This window comes from Mustela nivalis (assembly GCF_964662115.1).
Source record: "Mustela nivalis genome assembly, chromosome: 1".
Lineage (NCBI taxonomy): Eukaryota > Metazoa > Chordata > Mammalia > Carnivora > Mustelidae > Mustela > Mustela nivalis.
In genome coordinates, this window is record NC_139020.1 from 104,359,133 (window position 1) to 104,381,974 (window position 22,842).

The 22,842-nt window shown below is 40.5% G+C and overlaps 2 protein-coding genes across 26 annotated transcripts in view; one reads left to right on the plus strand and one right to left on the minus strand.

Moving 5' to 3' along the window:
* The window catches only part of LOC309845233 (uncharacterized protein), a 78,931-nt gene that overhangs the window by 45,330 nt on the left and 10,759 nt on the right, over positions 1–22,842 (minus strand). For 8 of the 25 annotated variants that reach the window (XR_014301125.1, XR_014301126.1, XR_014301135.1 and 5 more), the window contains 3 exons: positions 11,416–11,525; positions 5,232–5,342; positions 4,625–4,697 (listed from right to left, as the gene is read on the minus strand). The exons of 2 other annotated variants lie outside the window; for them this stretch is intronic. Coding sequence is in view for 1 of the 23 variants with exons in the window: in XM_082692921.1 (XP_082549047.1) it covers positions 4,625–4,697; positions 5,294–5,342; positions 11,416–11,445 (152 nt within the window). In the remaining 22 variants the exon portion in view is untranslated. Of the gene's footprint in view, positions 1–1,818; positions 1,996–4,624; positions 4,698–5,231; positions 5,343–11,415; positions 11,526–22,842 lie in introns of all 25 variants that reach the window. 15 more of the 25 variants (XR_014301133.1, XR_014301136.1, XR_014301137.1 and 12 more) reach the window with 9 other exon arrangements.
* LOC309845266 (5-hydroxytryptamine receptor 3E-like) lies at positions 13,893–21,559 on the plus strand. The gene is given in 10 exon segments (XM_082693012.1): positions 13,893–13,966; positions 15,693–15,859; positions 19,038–19,147; positions 19,318–19,487; positions 19,813–19,847; positions 19,851–19,973; positions 20,303–20,507; positions 20,673–20,858; positions 21,017–21,189; positions 21,193–21,559. Coding segments are annotated over 10 exon segments (1,290 nt in total). The 5' UTR covers positions 13,893–13,899; the 3' UTR covers positions 21,247–21,559.

The following is a 22,842-nucleotide window of genomic DNA, read 5'->3' on the forward strand; positions in this document are numbered from 1 at the left end:
ATAGTTTAAGCAAAAACAGTAATCAGCCTTTGTCAATTCATCAGTCCTATGTAATTAGTTCTTATTTCAGTGGATCTTGGGCTAGCAGTCTTATGAACCCATTGGCTTCTCTACAGTTCTAGAAATCCTGGCTCAGTCCACCAGTATGGTCTCAAAATTGTTTAAGCAATGTCATCAGAAACCTGTACCCCAAAGCTTCTGGTATAGTCCTTTTCCACAGAATTCTGGAACATTCCTTTGTGGAAAATGAAGTACTCTGGCTTATAGTTGATTGAAAAGCTTTCCGGGAAGCATAAAATAAAAAACTATCTGCATATGACAAACAAAAATTTTTTTAGAGAGAGAGAATCTTAAGCAGGCTCCACATCCAGCACAGGGCCTGCCTGCCACAGGGCTTGATCCCACCTTGAGATCATGACCTAAGCTGAAATCAAGAGTCAGAAACTAACCAACTGAGCCACCCAGGTGCCCCAAATATACCATCTTAGCCATTTTTTTAAAGTAGGCTCCATACCCAGTGTGGAGCCCAACATGCAGCTCAAACTCTTGACCCGGAGGTGAAGACCTGAGCTGAGATCAAGAGTTGTTCACTTAACCAACTTAGCCAACTTAAACAACTTAAAACAACAAGAGTTGTTCACTTAAACAACTTAGCCCCTGTATATGACAAAAAATTTTAAATGGTTGTAGTTAGTCTACTAGCTTATTACTGATAACTTTAAAAAATGAAAGCGCAGATAAGGATTCATTACAAGAATTATGCAAAATGATAAGGAAATTGGGTTATTTCTCTGGCAGGCAAAACAAGATAATAAAGTCAATCTAAGGGCATCTGGGTGACTCAATAGGTTAAGTGTCTGTCTTTAGCTCAGGTCATGATCCTGGGGTCCTGGGATCGAGTCTTGTATCAGGATTCCCTGCTCAGCTGGCAGCCTGTTTCTCTCTACCTGCCACTCCCCCTCCTTGTATGCTCTGTGTGTGTGTGTGTGTCAAATAAATAAAATCTTTAAAAAGAAAAAAGAAAAGATATTGAGACATAACATATAATTATCCTGACTTTATATATCACATATATACCAAGATTTTTTTAAGAATACACCAAGAACATATCAAGAATGTCAAGAGATTCAGTAAGTCTCAAGTAAATCCTAAATATCTGTATATGAATTAAACTACATAGATCAGTGATATGAATCCCCAGTTGAAGCACAGAAGAGGCTAGATACAAATTTAACAAGTAAAAATGTGACCAGCTGCTAATATTAAAAAGAAATAATAACTGAAATTGTGACCAAAGTCTCCAACCACTTAACCAAGTGATCTGCTGCCTTCTCCTGGAGGCCAATACCCCATGACTCAGTTCTGGCTTAAAGGAAAGAGGACACATGCAGAAACTTTAGACTTATTTTTGCTTTTTCTCCCTTTCTTCCTCTTAAAAAAATGAGGTTAAATTAAAATAAAAATAATACCTCAAATAATAATATTTTAAATTATTATTTTTATTATTAACATATAAATAAATAAAACCTCAAATTAAATATGTGGTTAAATAAAGAGCTCCTGTGTACCCTTCACTGGGATTCCTCAGTTGTGTATACTTCTAAGAAACAGTTGCAGAATTGATGACACATTAACCCTGAATATTTCAGTGCATATTTCCTAAAAATGAGGACACTCTACTATACAATCACAGTATAACCATCAACATCAGAAAATTAACATCAATCCAAGATTACCATCTAATCTATAAGACCTATTCAAATTTTGCGTTTGTCCCAATGATGTCTTTTATAGATGCAGGATTAAGCCCAGAAATACCTGCATTTTGGGGTGCCTGGGTGGCTCAGTGGGTTAAGCCGCTGCCTTCGGCTCGGGTCATGATCTCAGGGTCCTGGGATCGAGCCCTGCATCGGGCTCTCTGCTCAGCGGGGAGCCTGCGTCCCTGCGTCCTTCTCTCTCTCTCTGCCTGCCTCTCTGCCTGCTTGTGATCTCTCTCTGTCAAATAAATAAATACAATCTTTAAAAAAAAAGAAAAAAAATAAAAGAAATACCTGCATTTAGCTTCAGTCTCCTTCAGTCTGGATCAGTTTCTCAATCTCCTTGTCTTCTTGATCTTGACTTTTGTGAAGAGTACTGCCAGTTATTTTTTTTTTTTTTAGATTTTATTTATTTATTTGACAGAGAGAAATCACAAGTAGATGGAGAGGCAGGCAGAGAGAGAGAGGGAAGCAGGCTCTCCGCTGAGCAGAGAGCCCGATGCGGGACTCGATCCCAGGACCCCGAGATCACGACCTGAGCCGAAGGCAGCGGCTTAACCCACTGAGGCACCCAGGCGCCCCTGCCAGTTATTTTTTAGGATTGTCCCTCAACCTGTACTTGTCTAACATTTACTTATAATTTATGCATTTTTTGCAGAAATACCCCAGAAGTGATGCTGGGTTCTTCTCAGCATGTCAAGGAAGTGCACAATGCCAATATGTCCCTTTACTGATGATATAAATGTTAACTAGTAGTTAAATGAATTAGTTGATTAGTAGTTAATTAAATTAGTAGTTAATTAGTAGTTAAAGATAATGAGCAAGTATGGCATGCTTGTTAATTAATAGGTAATTAATAAGCATTCTGCAGAAAGATGCTTTGAGACTGTGTAATTACCCCGTTCCTCATCAGAATGATTCTTGTATGAATTACATATTTAAGGATCTTTACAAAATCATTATTTTCTAGTTCCATCAATTCTTTAATGCTTATTCATTGGCACTCTAATGTAAAGTAGACATTTCCCTTTTATTTTACTTATTTATATCAGAACATATTCATGGGTCCTTATGTCTTTCGAAGAGTTAAATCCACTATTATCAATATTTGTTTTGATGCTCAATTGTTTGGACTTTCTCTAGACCAACAAAGAAGAAAGTAGTAGTTGAGGATATGGCAGTGCCAAGAATGTGGGGAAAATGGCCACTCCATTTGCCAAGACCCTTCTGCCAAAGACCAGCAAAAACATACATGCAGTTAAACAAGCCGCCTTTACTACTCATTGCAACAAGGAAGAACAAAAATCATAGGTAATCATGGGATTCTCTCAAAGAAACATAATTAAAAAGAAACTGTTACAGGATTTGGTCTTCCCTTGGGTGGTTTGGGAGAGTATAAAGAAGCAAGGATCTGTTCAAAATTGAATACTGTCAGAAATCAAAGGAATGATTGCATAAGAAATAATAGCCATTCATTTAGCAAGAGAGGAGTTTTATTTGGTATTTTGTGGTTTTATATAGGTATCTTATATGTGAGTAGACAAAATTATGAAGCAGCCTTGTTTTGTCTCTTCTATCTTGGTCTCAGGATAATCATGTCTGAGGTTGGTATTCCGTAAGATGGTTTAAAATGAACAGATGGGGACGCCTGGGTGGCTCAGTTGGTTAAGCAGCTGCCTTCGGCTCAGGTCATGATCCCAGCGTCCTGGGATCGAGTCCCACATCGGGCTCCTTGCTCGGCAGGGAGCCTGCTTCTCACTCTGCCTCTGCCTGCCATTCTGTCTGCCTGTGCTTGCTCTCTCCCCCTCTCTCTCTCTCTGATAGATAAATAAAATCTTAAAAAAAAAAAAAATGAACAGATGGCCTGTGAGTGTTAGATTACTTCTGGACATCAGAGGCTGCTTCTTATTTCTTTCTCACACTGTGAGAATGGGAGGGCATGACTGTGCAATGTCCCACCTCAGCATTTTATCAGATTAGCACAGCTCATAACCCAGCATTCTATAGCCATAGGCATCACTGACTTTGTAACTTCCCGAAGTGGAAAAAATGAACACGCTTATATTGCCTTCATAGCATATAAAGTAAGAAGCAAGGGAGTGTGAAATGGGTGAAGGGGGTCAAAAGGCAAAACCTCCCAGTTATAAAATAAATAAGTTATGGGGATGTAATGTACGGCATGGTCACTACAGTTAGTAATACTGTACTGCATATTTGAAAGTTGCTCGGAGGATAGATCTTTAAAGTTCTCATTATAAGAAAAAAAATTTATAACTGTGTATGGTAACATGTTAACTAGACTTATGGTGGTGATCATTTTGCAGTATATCAAATATCAAATCATTATTTTATATACCTGAAACTAATACAGTATCATATGTCAGATATTCCTCAATAAAAACAAACAAACAAACAAAAACAAATATATGGCCTATCATAACAAACAAGGGGAGAAACTTACAAAGGGGTTTCAAGAGCCTAGCCAATGGTAGGACTGCCCAAAGAGAATTCAGCTTTATGTTTAAGATCACATTCTCTAGAGTCAGACTACCTGGGTTCACCTTCCAACTCTGCTTCTTACTAACTAGGTGACCTTGGGCAAGTTAAAAAGTAGAAGACTAATAGTTCCAGTTTCAGAAGGTTGTTTTGAGGATTGAATGAAGTAATTCTCATAAATGTTATAGAACTATGTACTCATTACATGTCAGCTGTTATTACAAAACAAAAACGAAGAAGCAAAAATATATACACTTAAAATGATGTTTAGCAATGAGTATTTCAGATTAGAAATGGTCTGAACATCCAATAAATATCCATTAACTCAATTTAGTGTCAGTCCAAAGCTTTACGTTACCTAAGCCTCTTACCAATCATCTTCAAGCTGACATACTTCCTTATTTTCTGAAATGAGGAATATTCGGTTTATATCTGTTCTTATTTCTACAAAATAATCAGAACAGAGATCCTTACAGAGGCCTTATAATCAAATTTAGTAATGTCATCTAGAGATAGAAAATATTTCACTTTCATACAATGAGAGGTAAAAACGTTTCTGAACTATAGACATAATGACAGACAAATAAGCGCAAATAGAACTTTGAGCTTATATTTTAAAATCTCAACCATAGGTTAAGAGTAGACACAAAATTACAAAAATCTATGGTCCATAAAAAAGACTTGTTCTGTCCACAGTGGATATAAATTCATTGAAAATTGATCAGAACTCAAAATAAACAAACATATAAACAGAAAAGATAAGTAAACCAGTCTGACACTTTTCAGCCAACAGGACAAGCTGTCTACTCCCCATTAACCCATCTACAGAAATCATCAAATTGTCAGACCATTAAGCCAAATTTCCAGTAAGGAATAATTTATCAGATAAAACAAACTGAAAACAAAATGAGTAGAAAACAAAATTAAAATTTGGAAAAACAGAGAGTCACCAAAGTCTTACTGCCTCTTTGCATTCACCTCTGGAAGCCAAAAAAAGATGTGCCCAGGTTTACACCACCAGTGAGATTGATGAATGTTACCTGGTTCTGTCAGGGGACTCCATCGGGCATCTTGGTGGAACTTCCAAAACTGTTAAAAGATAATTTCAGAAATATACAAAATCATGAATCTCACGGTTATAAAAATGAATATGTGTTAAGATTTTGATTTTCCTCATAATGATATGAGGGAACCAAGCAGATGTAATAACTAGTTCAAAGGAAAAGTCAAAAGAACACATATTTATATGGAATAAAGGAACGTTGAGATGAATTGCAAATAGAGACAAAATTGATATTTCCACAGGGAGGAAGTTAATTGCATCTCTAACAGGACAAAGTTCACCTATCTATCAGCTACTTAACAACTTTCAAGAGTCACAAAATCACTGAAAGACAAGAAACATGGCTAGAATCAGAGAGCCCTGAAGGGTGTGCTATAGGTAATGTAGTTTTCCACTGAAGCACAAACTTCTTTCTATAGCTAATCATAATTTACTGCTTACCTTGTGCTAGGAATTGTGCTAAATGCTTCATAAGCTTATCTTATTTAATCATCATGATAACTTAGAGTGGTAGGTACTATTATTAAGAATATTCTGGGGGAAAAAAAAAGAATATTCTGGGGGCACCTGTGTGGCTCAGTCGGTTAAGGGGCTGCCTTCAGCTCAGGTCATAATCTCAGGGTCCCGAGATCCAGCCTGCAGGTCTGGCTCCCTGCTCAGCAGGGAGCCTGTTTCTCCTTCTACCCACCCCCACCCACCCACCTTCACTCATGGTCTCTCTGGCTCTCTCTCTCTCAGATAAATAAATAAAATCTTTTTTTTTAAGTGTGGTTTTCTTAAGGGTACTGTCCATCCTCGCACATGCTCCTACTCACTCTCTCGCTCTCCCTCCCACCCACTGAGAGAGACTTACAGCATCTCACTTAATGTTGGAATCACACACACACACATACACACACACTTTATAGTAAACATATGAAAACTTACTCCTATCTCACATATTATTTACTCAAGAACGAACCTCTTGATCTAATTCCCTTGGGTAGATATGCTGTCAGAATTCAAAACTTTTCAGATTTAAAATAATAGATTGCATATACCATATACTACATAATGCTTCCACGGGGGCTTGGGACAGTATTCATAATCAAACACAGTTCTATTTCTTCAGGAAAAAAAAGATGTATGAATAGTCACACTAAGAGGAATAAATACAGATCATAAACAGCTACATGTTTGTTCAGGTTAGTTGTGCTGCCAAATCAGTTCACCCTAAACTGCCCCCCCCAAATTTTTATTATCAGAACTTTCAGAATTGTGGATAAAGATTTGTGGGGCTATTTATAACAATCTAAGAGTGGAATAGGCTACCTGATGATGTTCAGGTTATTAGACATTTAATTAAATATGTATTAATTTTGATTTTTCAATTTTCTTTTTATATTTGGGGCCAATAACTTTTTCCCAAATCTCAACCATTTATTTTATTTTAAAAAATATTTTGTTTATTTATGTGAGAGAGAGAGAGAGAAAGCAAAAGCTGGAGGTGGGGAGAGGTAGAGGGAGAAGCAGACTCCCCACTGAGCAGGGAGCCTAACCTGGGGCTGGATCCCAAGGACCTGGGGATCATGACCTTGGCTGAAGGCAGACTGAGTTCTGACTGAGAACTTAACTGACTGAGCCACCCAGCCACCCCCCCAAATCTCAACCATTTAATAGGCTACTAGGAATCTCTTGGACTCTGAGCACTGCGCCCCCAGTACAGAGTAAATACTCCGGTGGATTTACGCAAACAAGAGAAGAAGGGACTCAGAAACAAGAACAAAAACAAAAGGGTAGCATGAACTTGTAAGAAAAGTAAAGGGAGGCTAATGGCCAGAATAAGTGAGTGCTTGAGAATAATGCTGAAATGAGGAAGGAGAATATTTACTCAGTGCCTATGAAAAATGCCTAACACTGAACTAACTTTTCAAACGCCAGCTCTTTAATCACCATCCAAAAACCTATAATGGGGGTATTATTATCCCCATTTGGCGATGAGATCAAATACTCAGAATTTAAGAGCTTTCCCCAGATTTAAACAGTTAGTATGTAATGGAGCCAGGATTTGAATCTATGTTTTCTGATTCTAAGGTCGATACTCTTCCCGCCATAATGTCTTGATATATTCAGAATAGAATACATACATGAGTAAGAGTCATCCGTGGGGAAGAGATGAGATTTTATTTTATTAATTATTTTTATTAACATATAATGTATTATTTGCCCTAGGGGTACAGGTCTGTGAATCACCAGGTTTACACACTTCACAGCACTCACCATAGCACATACCCTCCCCAATGTCCATAACCCAATCACTGTCTCCATACGCCCCCTCCCCCCAGTAACCCTAAGTTTGTTTTGTGAGATTAAGAGTCTCTTATGGGGGCGCCTGGGTGGCTCAGTGGGTTAAGCCACTGCCTTCAGCTCAGGTCATGATCCCAGAGTTCTGGGATCGAGTCCCACATCGGGCTATCTGCTCAGCAGGGAGCCTGCTTCCTCCTCTCTCTCTGCCTGCCTCTCTGCCTACATGTAATCTCTCTCTGTCAAATAAATAAATAAATAATCTTAAAAAAAAAAAAAAAGAGTCTCTTATGGTTTGTCTCCCTCCGGATCCCCCATCTTGTTTCATTTTTTCCTTCCCTACCCCCAACCCCCCCACCCTGCCTCTCAAATTCCTCATATCAGGGAGATCATAAGATAATTGTCTTTCTCTGATTGACTTATTTCACTCAGCATAATACCCTATAGTTCCATCCACATCATTGCAAATGGCAAGGTTTCATTTCTTTTGATGACTGCATAATATTCCTATATATATATATTTACCACCTCTTCTTTATCCATTCATCTGTTGATGGACATCTAGGTTCTTTCCATTGTTTGGCTATTGTGGACAGTGCTGCTATAAACATTCAGGTGCATGTGCCCTTTCGGATCACTACATTTGTGTCTTTAGGATAAATACTCAGTAGTTGAATTGATGGGTCATAGGGTAGCTCTGTTTTCAACTTTTTGAGGAACCTCCATGCTGTTTTCCAGAGCGGCTGCACCAGCTTGCATTCCCACCAACAGTGTAGGAGGGTTCCCCTTTCTCCGCATCCTCGCCAATATCTGTTGTTTCCTGATTTGTTAATTTTAGCCATTCTGACTGGTGTGAGGTGGTATCTCATTGTGGTTTTGATTTGTATTTCCCGGATGCCAAGTGATGTGGAGCGCTTTTTCACGTGTCTTTTGGAAGGCGAAGAGATTTTTGTCTTTTCCATTAGGCAGAATAATTAAGCTGAGTGGAGATAAGCAAAAATGACCAAAAGAATTGAATACCAACAAATATAAGGAAAGAGGAAAAAGACACCCAACTAATTTAAGAGATTTTACATCTCTAAGCCTGAATGATTTTCATCAAAGGTTAACAAATGAGTCTGCAGATGTAATTTCAGAACCAGAGTTAGTAATAGTCACGAATCATGGAGGAAAGGAGTATCTGATGAAAGCACAAACATTTTCCTTATTTCTAAAATTTGGGGGGGAGGGGTAAATTCCAAAAACATTAAGTCAATAAAGTTTGACCTCAATCTTCAGCAGAACTCTTTTTTTTTTTTTTTTTTTTAATGATTTGGAAGCTTTTATTTTTTTTTATTATTATTATTTTTTTTAGATTTTATTTATTTATTTATTTGACAGAGAGAGATCACAAGTAGGCAGAGAGGCAGGCAGAGAGAGAGAGGAGGAAGCAGGCTCCCCGCTGAGCAGAGAGCCCGATGTGGGACTCGATCCCAGGACCCTGAGATCATGACCTGAGCCGAAGGCAGTGGCTTAACCCACTGAGCCACCCAGGCGCCCTCAGCAGAACTCTTAAATGGAATCTTAAACAGATGACTTATAGAGCACAATATAGTGATCACTATTTCACTAAAATCAATAAGTATACCAAAGTAAACCCCTCTTCTCTTTTATATGCTTCTTTAACTGTTTCTGAGAAAGGGATATTAAGTTAAAGTCCATGGCTTGTGAACCCTGAAACTGTATGCAAAATTTAGTGCATGTGAACATTTTTCTGGCTGGACAAAAGGTCTTTTAACTTTCATTAGATTCTCAAAGTAGTAGACTCAGGGCTTTTGTGACCTCATGGCAGTGGGAGAAAAGGGGTCTCCAATCAGCCTGTGTAGGTACTGTGAGTCCTCTCTTGTCTCCATGGTGACATCCATTGTCTCTTTGTTGCTGGGTGCTCTGATGGCACCTGCTGCTTACAGTCTGTCACTGGCAATTTCTTTGTTAATGTCTTGGCCCTGATAGTTTTCCTTCACTGGCTTGGTTCCACCTCCACAATCGCTAAGGCTGTAGACCCCTCTGAGCTGCACACAGGGCCTCCATCTGGCCTTGACAGTCCACTCCAAAGCCTCTACGGCAGAGATGTTTCATCTGTCTGAGGAATTTCTGGTTCCCTTCATATTTCACAGGGACCAGAAGAGAGGCAGGAGTGCTAACCCAGGCCCTCTCTCTGCCTAACAACTCTGTATTCTGCAACTTCCACATACCAGTCTGGGGCTACAGGGAATAGCAGTTTCTTTCCTGGATCCCAAACGAGTGATGGGGCATAAGCCTCCTCTGCTTTTTTGGCACTTTTTTTTCCCATTTCTCTCAACCTACCTAGCCCCCTCCCAACCATGCACATATGCATACACACACACAGATTTCAGCAGAAAATCAATGTGTGTGTGTCTGTGTGTGTGTGTGATATCACATGTGAATGTTATCACTTACTGCCCTCTCTCTTTTGTCCCATATTCTATCAGACCAGAAGAAGGATTTCATCCCCTTCTACTGCAGCAGAGATTTTCCATAAGTCATATTCTTTTGGGAAGAACATTTTCTCTCCCCCAGGTCTATAATAGCAGAAGGGTTACAGAGGAAACTGATTTCTGGAGCTGCAAGGAGGTAGATGAATGTGTGACGGAAGGATACAGTGAGGACTGATAATTTCACAGGCTTCGTATTTTTAAACATTACCCCATTCACATGATAATTGTCTTGAAATATTTCAAAGTTCAAAAATATTTCAAAATTCTATCAGAAGATAGAAATAACTTATTCTACTATGCAGCCATCAAAAGAAATGAAATCTTGCCTTTTGCAGCGACGTGGATGGAACTAGAGGGTATTATCCTGAGCGAATTAAGTCAATCAGAGAAAGACAATTATCATATGATCTCCCTGATATGAAGAATTTTAGAGGCAACGTGAGGACTTTGGGAGGTACGGAAGGAAAAAATGAAACAAGATGGGATCTGGAGGGAGACAAACCATAAGAGACTCTCAATCTCACAAAACAAACTGAGGGCTGTGGGGGGAGGGGTGCATGGAGAGGGTAGCTGGGATGGACATTGGGGAGGGTATGTGCTATGGTGAATGCTGTGAAGTGTGTAACCCTGACAATTCACAGACCTGTATATACAAATAATACATTATATAATACATTATATGTTAATAAAAAATAAAGAATTTTTTTAAAAAGAAATAACTTATTCTTTATTCTCTACTGGGCTGAAATTACACCAGTGATGAAAGCTATAAGAATGCAAATTTGGACTTTTAAAAAAACTTTCCAGTAACCAGAAGTTTTGTTCAAACATAAAATAGGATAGCACAAGAAATAATGGGATGGTGTCACTGGAAATGTTAATATGTTATTCGCAACTAATGAATCATTGAACATTACACCAAAAACTAATGATGTACTATAGGTTGCCTAATTGAATTTAAATTAAAAAAAACTCACATGTTCAGATGACAACTGATCAAAGATACATAGGGGGAAAAATCCACCTTGGTTTAAAGTTTATAATAAATGGGGACGCCAGGGTGGCTCAGTCAGTTAAGTGTCTGTTTTTGGCTCCGATCATGATCCCAGGATGCTGGGATCGAGTCCCATGTCAGGCTCTTGCTCAGCGGGGAGCCTATTTCTCCTACTGCCTGACACTCCCCCTGCTTGTGCTCTCTCTCTCTATCTCACCCTCTGGCAAAAGAAAGAAAGAAAGAAAAAAAGAAAGAAAGAAAGAAAGTAAGTAAGTTAGTTTATAATAAATGACCTCTAAATTACCTAAAGATACATATTCTCACCTTTTTTTTTTTTCCAAATGAGGTTTTCATCGCTTATCTTCTGACATCATTAGCAAGTAGACTGCAGATTGACATGTCTCTGAGTTGGCCATCCAATCCTCCAACTCAGACTAAAAAAGGTAGCCAAAGACTTGAGGCCAGTGGTACAGAGGAAAGGTCATATGCAAGGAACTGAAACACCAAGCCTGTGTCACATATCAGTATGGAGTCTAAATTTGCACTACTCATGTGATGTGGGATATTCTTAACACACACACAGAAATGACTGGACCTGGTAAAAATCCAAAGGCTATGTCAGAGGCAAATGACAATTTTCTTTGTAGGGAAACTTCACAACCCAAGCACATGAAACTCCCACTGAAATGACCTCTTACTGAAGATGACTGTACAGTCAAGAGTCACAAATCATGAGGAAACGAACCACATAAGACAAAGCTAGCAAAATAGTTAGCATACCAAGAACTAGATATAATAAAACAACCAGAAAGGAAATATAAAACAAATACGCTCTACCTTAAGAAAATTCGGAAAGTTCTACTTAATATGGATATTTTATTGAGCAAGGAACAAACTGTTGGAGAATAGGGAGACTTCTGAACCAAAGTAGTTAAGAAACTAAAATCTCAGCAGTTACAGCTCAGTTTATAAAGCATGAAATGCGGGAGTGCATTTTCTATTGTGACTGGTTACTAGAACCTTACACTCTTTTTCACCGCAGGCTTACCCTCTGTAGCTAATTAGCTAGGAAGGTTTGCTTTTTGTTTTTTCCCCTTAAGTAAGCTCTACGCCCAATGTGGGGCTTAAACTCACCACTCTAAGATTGAGAGTTGGGGCATACTCCACCAACTGAGCCAGCCAGATGCCCCATGGCTAGGAAGCTTTAAGGTCATGCTGACATGAAGAACTCTTAACTTTTGTTTAAGGTCAGAGTAAGAATTTGGGGAAATCATGATAGTTTTAAGTTTTGGTTGCATTATTGTGAGTGTTTGGTCTAGGAATATATTCAAACTGTGATCTCCATTTTGGTTTTGCTTTAACAGTTCCAAATAATAAAAGACTAAAGAAATATTAGAAACCAAAATGAAAGAACAAGAAAGAAAGAAAGAAGAAAAGAAGGAAGAAAGGAAGGAAGAAAAGAAGGAAGGAGGGAAGGAAGAAGGAAGAAAGAAAAGAACCAAAAAGATTGGCTTTGGGGCACCTAGGTGGCTTAGTGGGTTGAGCCTCTGCCCTCGGTCATGATCTCAGGGTCCTGGGATTAAGCCCTGCCTGGGGCTCTCTGCTCAGCGGGGAACCTGCTTCTCCCTCTCTCTCTGCCTGCCTCTCTGCCTACTTGTGATCTCTCTCTCTGTCAAATAAATAAATAAAATCTTAAAAAAAAAAAAAAAAGATTGTTTTCTTAAAAGAACCAAATAGAACTTACAGAAACAAAAAATATAATCACTGAAATTAAAAACTCAGTGGACAGATTAGGCAATAGTTTAAATATAATTAAGAAGAAAACTTACCTGGAAAGTAGATTTGAAAGAATTACTAGGGACATAGACAAATGGGTAGAAAATATGAAAGAAGGGTTTGTTAAGCAGAATAATGGTCCCCAAAGGATGTCCACATCCTAATGTCTGGAACCTGTGAATATGTCAAATGGAAAAGGGTGAAGTAAGGTTGCAGGTAGAATTAAATTGGGTAATTGGCTGACCTTGATAGAGGGAGAGAATCCTGGATTATCCAGGTCAGGCTATTGTAATCATAGGGGTTCTTAAAAGTGAAAAAGGAGAGAGAAGAGCATGGGAAGCAGAGAGATGGCAGTGTAAAAAGTCTTGTTAATGTTGATGGCTTTAAAGATGGAAAAATAGGACCATGAACCAAGGAACGCAGGCAGCCTCTAAAACTGGAAAATATAAGGAAATGAATTTGTTCCTAGAGCCTCCAGAAGAAATGCAGCCCTGGCAAAATCTCAGTGAGACTCATTTCAGACTTCTGGCCTACAGAACTGTAAAATAATAAATCTGTGTTTTTTAAAGCCAACTAAGTTTATGATTTGTTACAACAGCAGTGGGGAAACTAATGTGAGAGTTTAAAGGCATGTAAGGTAAAGGGAAATGATGCAACATATATTCTAATAAGAGAAAAAGTAGAGGGAATATACTATTTTTTAAAGGGCTGAGAATTTTCCAGAATTGAAGAGATGAGTCTTCAGATTGAGACATCACACAAAGGTCTGAGTGTGATACATATCAGCTAATACACAACCATACTCAACATTACAGTGAAATACAGAAGAGGGGAAGTCTTAACAGCAAACAGAACCTCCGGCATGGGCAAGAAAAAGACAACCAGAACTCTCTTCCCAGGAAGGTAACAAATGTCAGTGGTCAACCAATGCTATCAGCATTCAAAATCAGACTCTAGGTGTGGCCTCTGATCCTTTTTCCTGTGGATTCCCGGGTGCTGGTACACTCCTGGAGATGAATTTAGACAAAGAAGATGGAAGGAAGCTGGTTCCAGAAAGAGAGATTCCCCTTCTTCCTTGTTCTCAATCTTCTGCTTCAAGGTAAGAAAGGGGCAACAACAGGGAAGAAGTGAAGACTCTCTGTAAACACCTAGAAACTTCTTACAAATCTCCAACTCCTAGAGATGATCTAAAATGGGCATTGTTATTTCATAATTTTGTTATAATAATGCCTGAACAGACATTACATCTCTGAAAGACAGAGAATATCCTTCCAGAGATGTGCCACACAGGAACACTTCCATTTTTCTTCCCATGAACCATCCCTGCTTGTCTTCTTTTCCATTTGACTTAAATGTACACCCATCTTTCTATACACAGGTATGATTCTTTTTCCCCACAGCTATGAAACCAACCCCATTGTAGCAAAGTGCTCACTTTTAGCCTTAACTTCCTCATCCACCTACAAGATCCAAGTTCCCTAGGTTAGTAAGATGCCAGAGGGTAAGAGGTGGAGAGTGAAGATGGAGTAAGCCTATCTTTCAAGGAGTGATCATGGTAGAGTGGAAAGAACATGGGATTTGGAGACAGATGAACCTGGGTTTGAATATTGGTCCCTCACTTGACTCCTTATGTAACCTTGGGCAAATTGGTTGACTTCTCTGAGCTCGTTTCCTCATCTGTAAAATAGGACCTACCTTGCAGAGTTGTGAGGATGCAATGAGAGAAGTGAGTAGCACAGTGGCTGCCCGGCATTTGACAGGTATCAATAAATGTCATCTCTCTCCCTTAGGTTGTCATGTAACTTCTGGATAGGGGGAAATAAGGGAGGGCTGAACCAAAGGTGGCCAGTACAAGAAAGAGGAACAAATTGTACACCTAGTCTACTCAGTAGAAAACATTAGAAATGGTCCTCTAGTCACTCACAGACCATGCTTGACAAATGAAAATTCATTGCTCATAGAATGATTTAAGGATTTGCCTGGAGAACACGGTGACTCTGGGAATGGATAAGGCTCAATGTCCTTGGCACACAGCCCTCTCTCTCATTCCAGCTTGTTGTAACTCTAGCAAATTTCTACCAGTAGAGAATTGGAATATTTACCAGTCAGAAAAGAGGAGAAGGCAACACCACAAAAGCCTCACACTAGAAAACTGATAGAAGACTGGGCAGCAAAATAAGGAGATGGAAGGAACATTGGGGCAGTGAAGGTGAAATAGGTACATTCTCTTTGGGCATCACCCCCCAACAGAATCCTATCCAATGGCTATCACTGTCCCAGGGTTTGGTTTGCATATAGATTTGGGCATGCTTTGCATGAAAACAGAAAGGTTAGGAAGAAGGCCAGAGCCCTAACTCAGTTTACCACATTAGCTTCCATCATTTGCCTTCTAGCCCAACCCATCCTCCCTGGCCTTGGTGGGCAGCACCCAGCCTCTGGGCCTCTCTTGGAGCTCTCCCTCCCCCAATCTCTATTTCATCAATGGGGGTGTATGCTGCAGCAGCATCAAACAAATTAGGGTTCAGATCAAGTCCAGTTTCTGCCCCTAAATATTTGATGTCAGGAATTTAATTCCTCTCACTGAAACTCAGTTGACTCATTTATTACATAACGATAAAAATAATTTCTACCTGATAGGGGCCTGGGAGGGTAAAATGAGGTAATTTGTTGAAAGGGTTTAGACTATGCCTGGGACATAGTCAATGCTCAATAAATATTAGCTATCATTATTATCACAGGCTACCCCCACGATCCTGTCATAGGGCCCTCTCATAGGCAACATGAGATTTCTCTCCCTCTCCTCACACATTCTATGTCCTCTACAGGAAGGAGCAGTACCTTCATCAACAACTGCTCAGGGTCTTCCCAGGATGGCATGTATCCCACTGTTCTGGAGTCAGTGTTCAACAGGAAGGCCTTCAGTCCAGTCACCAATTTCAGCATCCCCACCCTAGTCAACATCTCCTTCACTATGTCTGCCATTCTAGATGCGGTGAGTGCTGATACCTCTAGCCCTTAATTTTTTCCCACCCTGGCAAGGCAAGCTCAAAAGCCCTTGTCCACATTTCAGCTTCCTCTCTCATTGCTATCTGGAATCTGCCCAATGAGAATCTCAGAGAAACTATGTCTGGTTCAGCAGGATGACATATTAATAGCACTAGAAGAGAATTTCTTTTCTTCTTAGCCAGCAATTTTCTATGCTGGCTGCATATCACTGTTCAGGTTCTACTCCCAGAGGTTCTGATTGGATGAAACCCAGACTTTGGTATTTTTAAGCTCCTCAAGTGATTCTAAGATACAGTCAGGGTTAAGAAGTCCTCCTGTGAACTCTCATTCATGGTCCAAAACATCTGTTTTAATCAAGCTTTTGTCCTTGCCCTACATCTTGGCCTTGATCATAGCACCATTTTGACATATCTTGGGGGTTGGTAAATAGAAGTGGGGAGTGGGAGGAATGGACAGACTTCTTAGCAGCATCACACGGGAAACGGGAAATTCTTTTGACAAGATGAGAAACTACAGCTCTTGTCATCGTTCCTGTGGCTGGATGGTCAATTCTGTTTATTCTCTCCCTTCATTTATAGTCAGAAAGGATTTTAAGCAAAGATATAATTATGACCTTTACGTACCTAACAACATAGCTTTGAAACACATGATGGGGGCACCTGGGTGGCTCAGTCCATTAAATATCTGCCTTTGACTCAGGTCATGATCCTGGGGTCCTAGGATCAAGCCCCGCATAGGGCTCCCTGCCCTCTGCCTGCTGCTCCCCCAACTTGTGCGCTCTCTCTCCCTCCCTCTCTCTCAGATAAACAAATAAAATCTTCTTTAAAAAAAGAAAGAAAGAAACACATGATGGAGAAACTTAAAAATCTACAATCACAGTGAGAGGCTTCAATATACTCCTTTCAAAAGTCAAGTAGAAAAAGAATAAAAATATTGTGATTTTTAACAGCACAGTTAAGAAACTTGATTTAGGGGGTGCCTGAGTGGCTCAATTGGTTGAGTCTCCAACTCTTGTTATTGGCTCAGGTCTTGATCTCAGGATCCTGAGGCCAAGCCCCATGTTAAGTTCCATGCTGGGTGTGGAGCATACTTTAAAAAAAAAGGGGGGGGGGACTAGATTTAATAAACTTTGTGCCAATGAATATGCATAATCTCTTCTGACACAAATGGAATATTGTCCCACACTGACCATATTCTTGACCACAAAGATCTCAATAAAGTCGAGAAAGCAGAAATTATCTAGACCACAATCTCTAATCACAATACAAAAAAATGAAACTAATCAGGAAAAGATAGCACTCCCCAAGAAAACCTTATTTCTTGGGAATTTAAAATTAAACTTCCAAATACTTTGGGCTAAAGAGAAAATAAAACAGGGGCACCTGGGCAGCATAGTCAATTAAGCGTCTGGCTCTTGGTTTCAGCTCAGGTTGTGATCTCAGGGTCATGATACTGAGCCATGCATCAGGCTCTGCACTCAGCTCAGAGCCGCGTGAGACTCTCTCTCCCTTTCCCTCTCCCTCTGAGTCTCCCCCCACGTGTGCACTGATGTGATCTTTCTCACTCTCTTTCACTTTCTCTCTTTTTCTCAAATAAATAAATCTTTAAAAAAATAAAGATAAAATCGGGATGCCTGGGTGGCTCAGTTGGTTAAGCAGCTGCCTTCAGCTCAGGTCATGATCCCGGCGTCCTGGGATCGAGTCCCGCATCGGGCTCCTTGCTCAGCAGGGAGCCTGCTTCTCCCTCAGCCTCTGCCTGCCATTCTGTCTGCCTGTGCTCGCTCTCTCTCCCTCTCTCTCTGTTAAATAAATAAAATCTTAAAAAAAATAAAAATAAAGATAAAATAAAATAAATAAACAGAAATTTTGAACTAATGAGAAATGAAGAGCTCTGCATATGAAAACCTATGAATGTAGCCAAAGTATAATAAGAATATATAAGAAATATATAAGAAATACATTAAAAATTTTGAATCTTAAGTGCATTAATTAGAAAAAAAGAGGGGAAGATGAAAGTAAATGAAGTAAGTTTCCAGTTTGAAAAGCATGGTTGAAGAGAAGGAAAGAGGAGAAAAATAATAGTAATGATCACCTAATCTTGCTCTCAAAGTGTAGTTCCCAGATGGGCAGCACTGGTTGATTACACCATCTGGAAGCCAAGAAATGCACACAGTTTTGGGTCCCACCCAGCACGATCAACCATCCCAGCATGCCCAAGACTGAGTAATTCTCAGGATGTGGAATTTTCAATGCAAAAACTAACAAAATCCTGAGCAAATCAGGATGAGTTAGTCACCCAAGCAAATGAATCAGAATCTACAGTTCAAGAGGATCCCCAGGTGTTTTATATGCAAAGTGAGAGTTGAGAAGCACTGATCTAGTACAAGTCTTTGCTTAATGTGCATAGAGCTCTCTGTTGTGGCTGTGGTTCCACAAACTACAGCTGCTGTTGAAAGCGTCCTGAGACCACACAAGCCCACCCAGAACTAGACAATCCTAGAAAACAGTTTTCAAAGAAGATTGCCAGACTTGGAAAAGAGAGTTTGGAAAGGTCATCCCAAAGACAAGGGAGGGTGGTGCCTGGCACCTGCCAAGGAGTGGAAGACCACTAAGCCTCAAGGGCTTGTTCAAGGTCTCCTTGCAATAAAGTCTGGTAAATGCAGTCTGGAAGACAGCTGAAGCCATGCTAGATATTAATACATAATGCCTATGACAACATTACAGTTTCAAAATCCACTGATAAGCCTTATTTCATTTGATACCTACTAATCTCCTTATTTCACACTAGGGAAATTCTAGCTCAGAGGTGCTAAGTTATTGATCTTTCATCTCTGAATCTCATTCCTACTGAAGAAAGGAGAGGATTTCTCTGGTCACCAGTAATTTCTCATGGAAATGGGAAAGGAGAGTGATCAAAATTTATGAAGAAATGGATGCAGAGTGCTTCAATTCTATCTGTAATTCTTACTTATTGAAAAAAAAGCCAAAGTAACTTATCAAAATATTTATTCCACAAAGTTGAGTAATAGAAACACATGTTTATTATTTTATATATTTTTTATGTGCAGGAAATATTTCATAACCTTTTTAAAAAAAAATCAAAGGACAGGAAAAAACAGCTTCAATTCATATAAGGCTCTCACCTCTTTTACACCTGGGTTCTAGGTCTGGGATAACCCATTTATCAGATGGAACCCAGAGGAATGTGAGGGCATCACGAAGATCAGTGTGACAACCAAGAATCTGTGGCTCCCAGACATTTTCATCGTTGAGTTGTGCGTATAAAGGGCTGGGGAAAGGCAGAGGGAAGCCCCATTTTCTGGACTCAGTAGAATTTACAATCTACCATTGGAGTCACTACAAGCGGTCTTAAATGGCTGAGAAATGATCAGAAAGGTAAGAGGGAAAACTGTAACACCTGCATCCCACTCCATCTCTCTTACAGCATGGATGTAGATAAGACCCCAAAAGGGCTCACGGCATATGTAAGTAATGAAGGTCGCATCAGATATAAGAAACCCATGAAGGTGGCCAGCATCTGTAACCTAGGTATCTTCTACTTCCCTTTTGACCAGCAGAACTGCACACTCACCTTCAGCTCATTCCTCTACACAGGTAAGTTGTGATGGAGTCTCAGAGATGTGGGTGAATGAGAGAAAACAATAAAACAACAAAAAATAAAATATTAAGAAATTATGAACAAATGGTGACCAAGGTGTGTGGGTAGAGCAAAGATTAAGGCTCTATGGATGTTTAAATATTTTCCATAAAGGCAGATCCGAAATCTATCTTGTTGATTACCACCCTAAGCTCTTTCAAAGTTTCTGCCATATGGTAGATACACAAAAATATGTGTTTAATGAAAAGACAAAAAAAAGAGAGTGCAGTTGAGTCAACAGGAAACTGTATCCTTGGGAAATGATCTGGATCTCCCTTTTAGTGGAGAACATGTTGCTCGGCATGGAGAAAGAAGTGTAGGAAATAGCAGACACATCCCAGGACATCGTTCAAACCCATGGAGAGTGGGAGCTCCTGGGCATCAACAAGTCCACCCCAAAGATGTCCCTGGGCACCAGCCTGTATGATCAGATCATGTTCTATGTAAGTTCAGAGGCCCTTGCTTTTTCCTTCCTTCCTTGCTTCTACTCTTACCTACAATCTCCATCAAGAGGGTATCTCCCAAGTTTCAGTTTTACTTCTGCCAGGCCTGAACCTTCTCTCTTGGCTGCCCAGCCATGCTCTTTTTCCTAAAGCTCACTTCTCTGGCCTTACTTGCCCATGGCAGGTTCTATACTTAATTATGAAGCTGCATTCTGCATACCTAAAGATCTTAGAGTGATATCAGACCAACAGGAAAGGCAGAGACACTATCACTACTATTCCTGGAAGTCTCCAAATCCCTTATCCACTTCCCTCTCTTTCCTCTCAAGGTGGCCATCAGGCGCAGACCCAGACTCTACATCATAAACCTTCTGTTGCCCAGTGGCTTTCTGATTGCCATCGATGCCATCAGCTTCTACCTCCCAGCAGAAAGCGGGAATCGTGCCCCATTCAAGATAACCCTTCTTCTGGGCTACAATGTCTTCCTGCTCATGATGAATGATTTACTCCCCACCAGTGGCACCCCCCTTATCAGGATGTCCTCTCCAGCCATTGGGAAAAGAAGGGTGGGAAAGACTGACTGAACTAGCTCAGGGAAGGGAGTTATCCTGGGAAAAGGAGGTTCTCCAGGATATGATTGGAAGAGAGAAGTCCTAGGTTGGTGCCTCTGGCCCACATGTAGGCCTACCTTCCCTCCAGGTGTCTACTTTGCCCTGTGTCTGTCCCTGATGGTGGTGAGCCTGCTGGAGACCATTTTCATCACCTACCTGCTGCACCTTGCCACCACCCAGCCCCCACCCATGCCTTGGTGGCTTCATTCTCTGCTCCTCTGTTGCACCAGGCCAAGAAAATGCTGCCCCACTGCACTCCAGAAGAGAAATAAAGGTCTGGTCCTACCCCCTGCCCACCTGCCTGGTAAGGGGTCAGCACTGCACACATTACCTCTTCCCACACAGTTTTTTCTCTGCTCCTACCTCCTTCCCTGTCCCCCTTCCTCCCCAGGTGAACTTCATGGTCCTAACTCAGTCTCTGTTTCTCTGTAGGTGTGAAGGAGCCTGTGGAGTTGGTGGGGAACGTGTCAGGTCCCAGAGAGGCAGAGTTAAATGGGTGGCCTCAATCAACAAGGGCCCAGGAGGAAGATGAGACTAAGAAGCAGCACTTGGTCAACCTATGGGTGCAGTTCAGCCACAGGATGGACACCCTGCCCTTCTGCCTCTAGCTGCTCCTCATGGCCACCTCTGTGGTCACAGTCATTGTCCTCTGGAACAACTAGCCATGATGTCTATCTGCTCCTGCTCTTGCTCCAGCCAAGAACTGCTTCTGGGTTCCAGAGACCAGTCAGGTTTTTGCCTTGTTGACTACCAACTGTCACAGCCCAAAGATGACCAGTTCCCTGTTGCATTCCATGCATCTCAATCCAGACCCACTGATCAGTCTCAACCAACTCCAGACATTTTCCTCTTGCATCTGCATTCTATAGACTTCCCTCAGTCTTCCCTTGAAGTTCTAGACTCCCCTATGTCTTCTCCATAGCAGTCCCACCTCCTCTGCTTGTTTACTTGTCCCAATAAATCATTCTACAGAGATCTCTGGTTCTTTATCATGTTTTCAGATAGCAAATTAACTATTCAGGACTGATAGTTGCAAAATACCACCTGTGCATCCCTCTGCCTGTGATAAAATTTTGATGTCATAACAGACTATTCTCTTACCTTCAAGTCCAATGTGACAATAGTCCTGTCTGGGAAGTTTTAATTTTCTTAGGCATTTTACTTTATTTTTTTAAGATGTTATTTATTTTTATTTTAGAGAGAGAGCAAGTTTGAGCAAGTTTGGGAGAAAGAGAGGGAGTGGGAGATAATCTCTAACAGATTCTGTGCTGAGCAGAGCCTGATGCAGGGCTTGATCTCAGGACCCTGTGATCATGACCTGATCCAAAACCAAGTTGGTTGCTCAACCTACTGAGCCACCAGGCACCCCACTTAGGGATTTTAAAAGACATATTTCTGGGACGCCTGGGTGGCTCAGTTGGTTAAGCAGCTGCCTTCGGCTCAGGTCATGATCCCAGGTTCTGGGATCAAGTCCCACATCGGGCTCCTTGCTCGGCAGGGAGCCTGCTTCTCCCTCTGCCTCTGCCTGCCTCTCTGTCTGCCTGTGCTCACTCGCTCTCTCTCCCTCTGTCTCTGACAAATAAATAAATAAAATCCTAAAAAAAAAAAAATTCTTTAAAAAATAAGGACATATTTCTTACTTGTAGATTCTTTTATTTATCTTTTTCACTATTGTAAAGGCATACTGTAGAGATATTACAGGTTAGGTTCCAGAACATCACAATAAAGCAACTATCACAGTAAAGTAGTCAATGAATTTTTTGACTTCCCAGTAGACATAAAAGTTATGTTTGAATTATACTGTAGTCTATTGAGTATTCAATAGCACTATAGCTATTTGAGTCAGTTGAGCATCTGCCTTCGGCTCAGATCATGATCCCAAGATTCTGGGATCAGGCCCTGCATCAGGCACCCTGCTCAGTGGGGAGTCTGCTTCTCCACATCCCTCTGCTCCCCTCCAACTCATACTCTCTCTCAAATAAATAACTAAATCTAAAAAAAAGTGCATACCTTAATTTAAAAGTACTTTATGCTAAAACACACTAACCATCATCTGAGCTTTCAGCAAGTTGTAATCTTTTGACTTTAGAGGATCTTGCTTCAATGCTGATGGCTGCTGACTGCTGAGGGTAGTGGCTGCTGAAACTTGAGTGGCTGCAGCAATTTCTTGAGGACAATAGTGAAGTTTGCCACATCAACTGACTCTTCCTCTCACAATTTCTCTCTAGCATTCAATGCTGTTTGATAGCCTTTAAGCC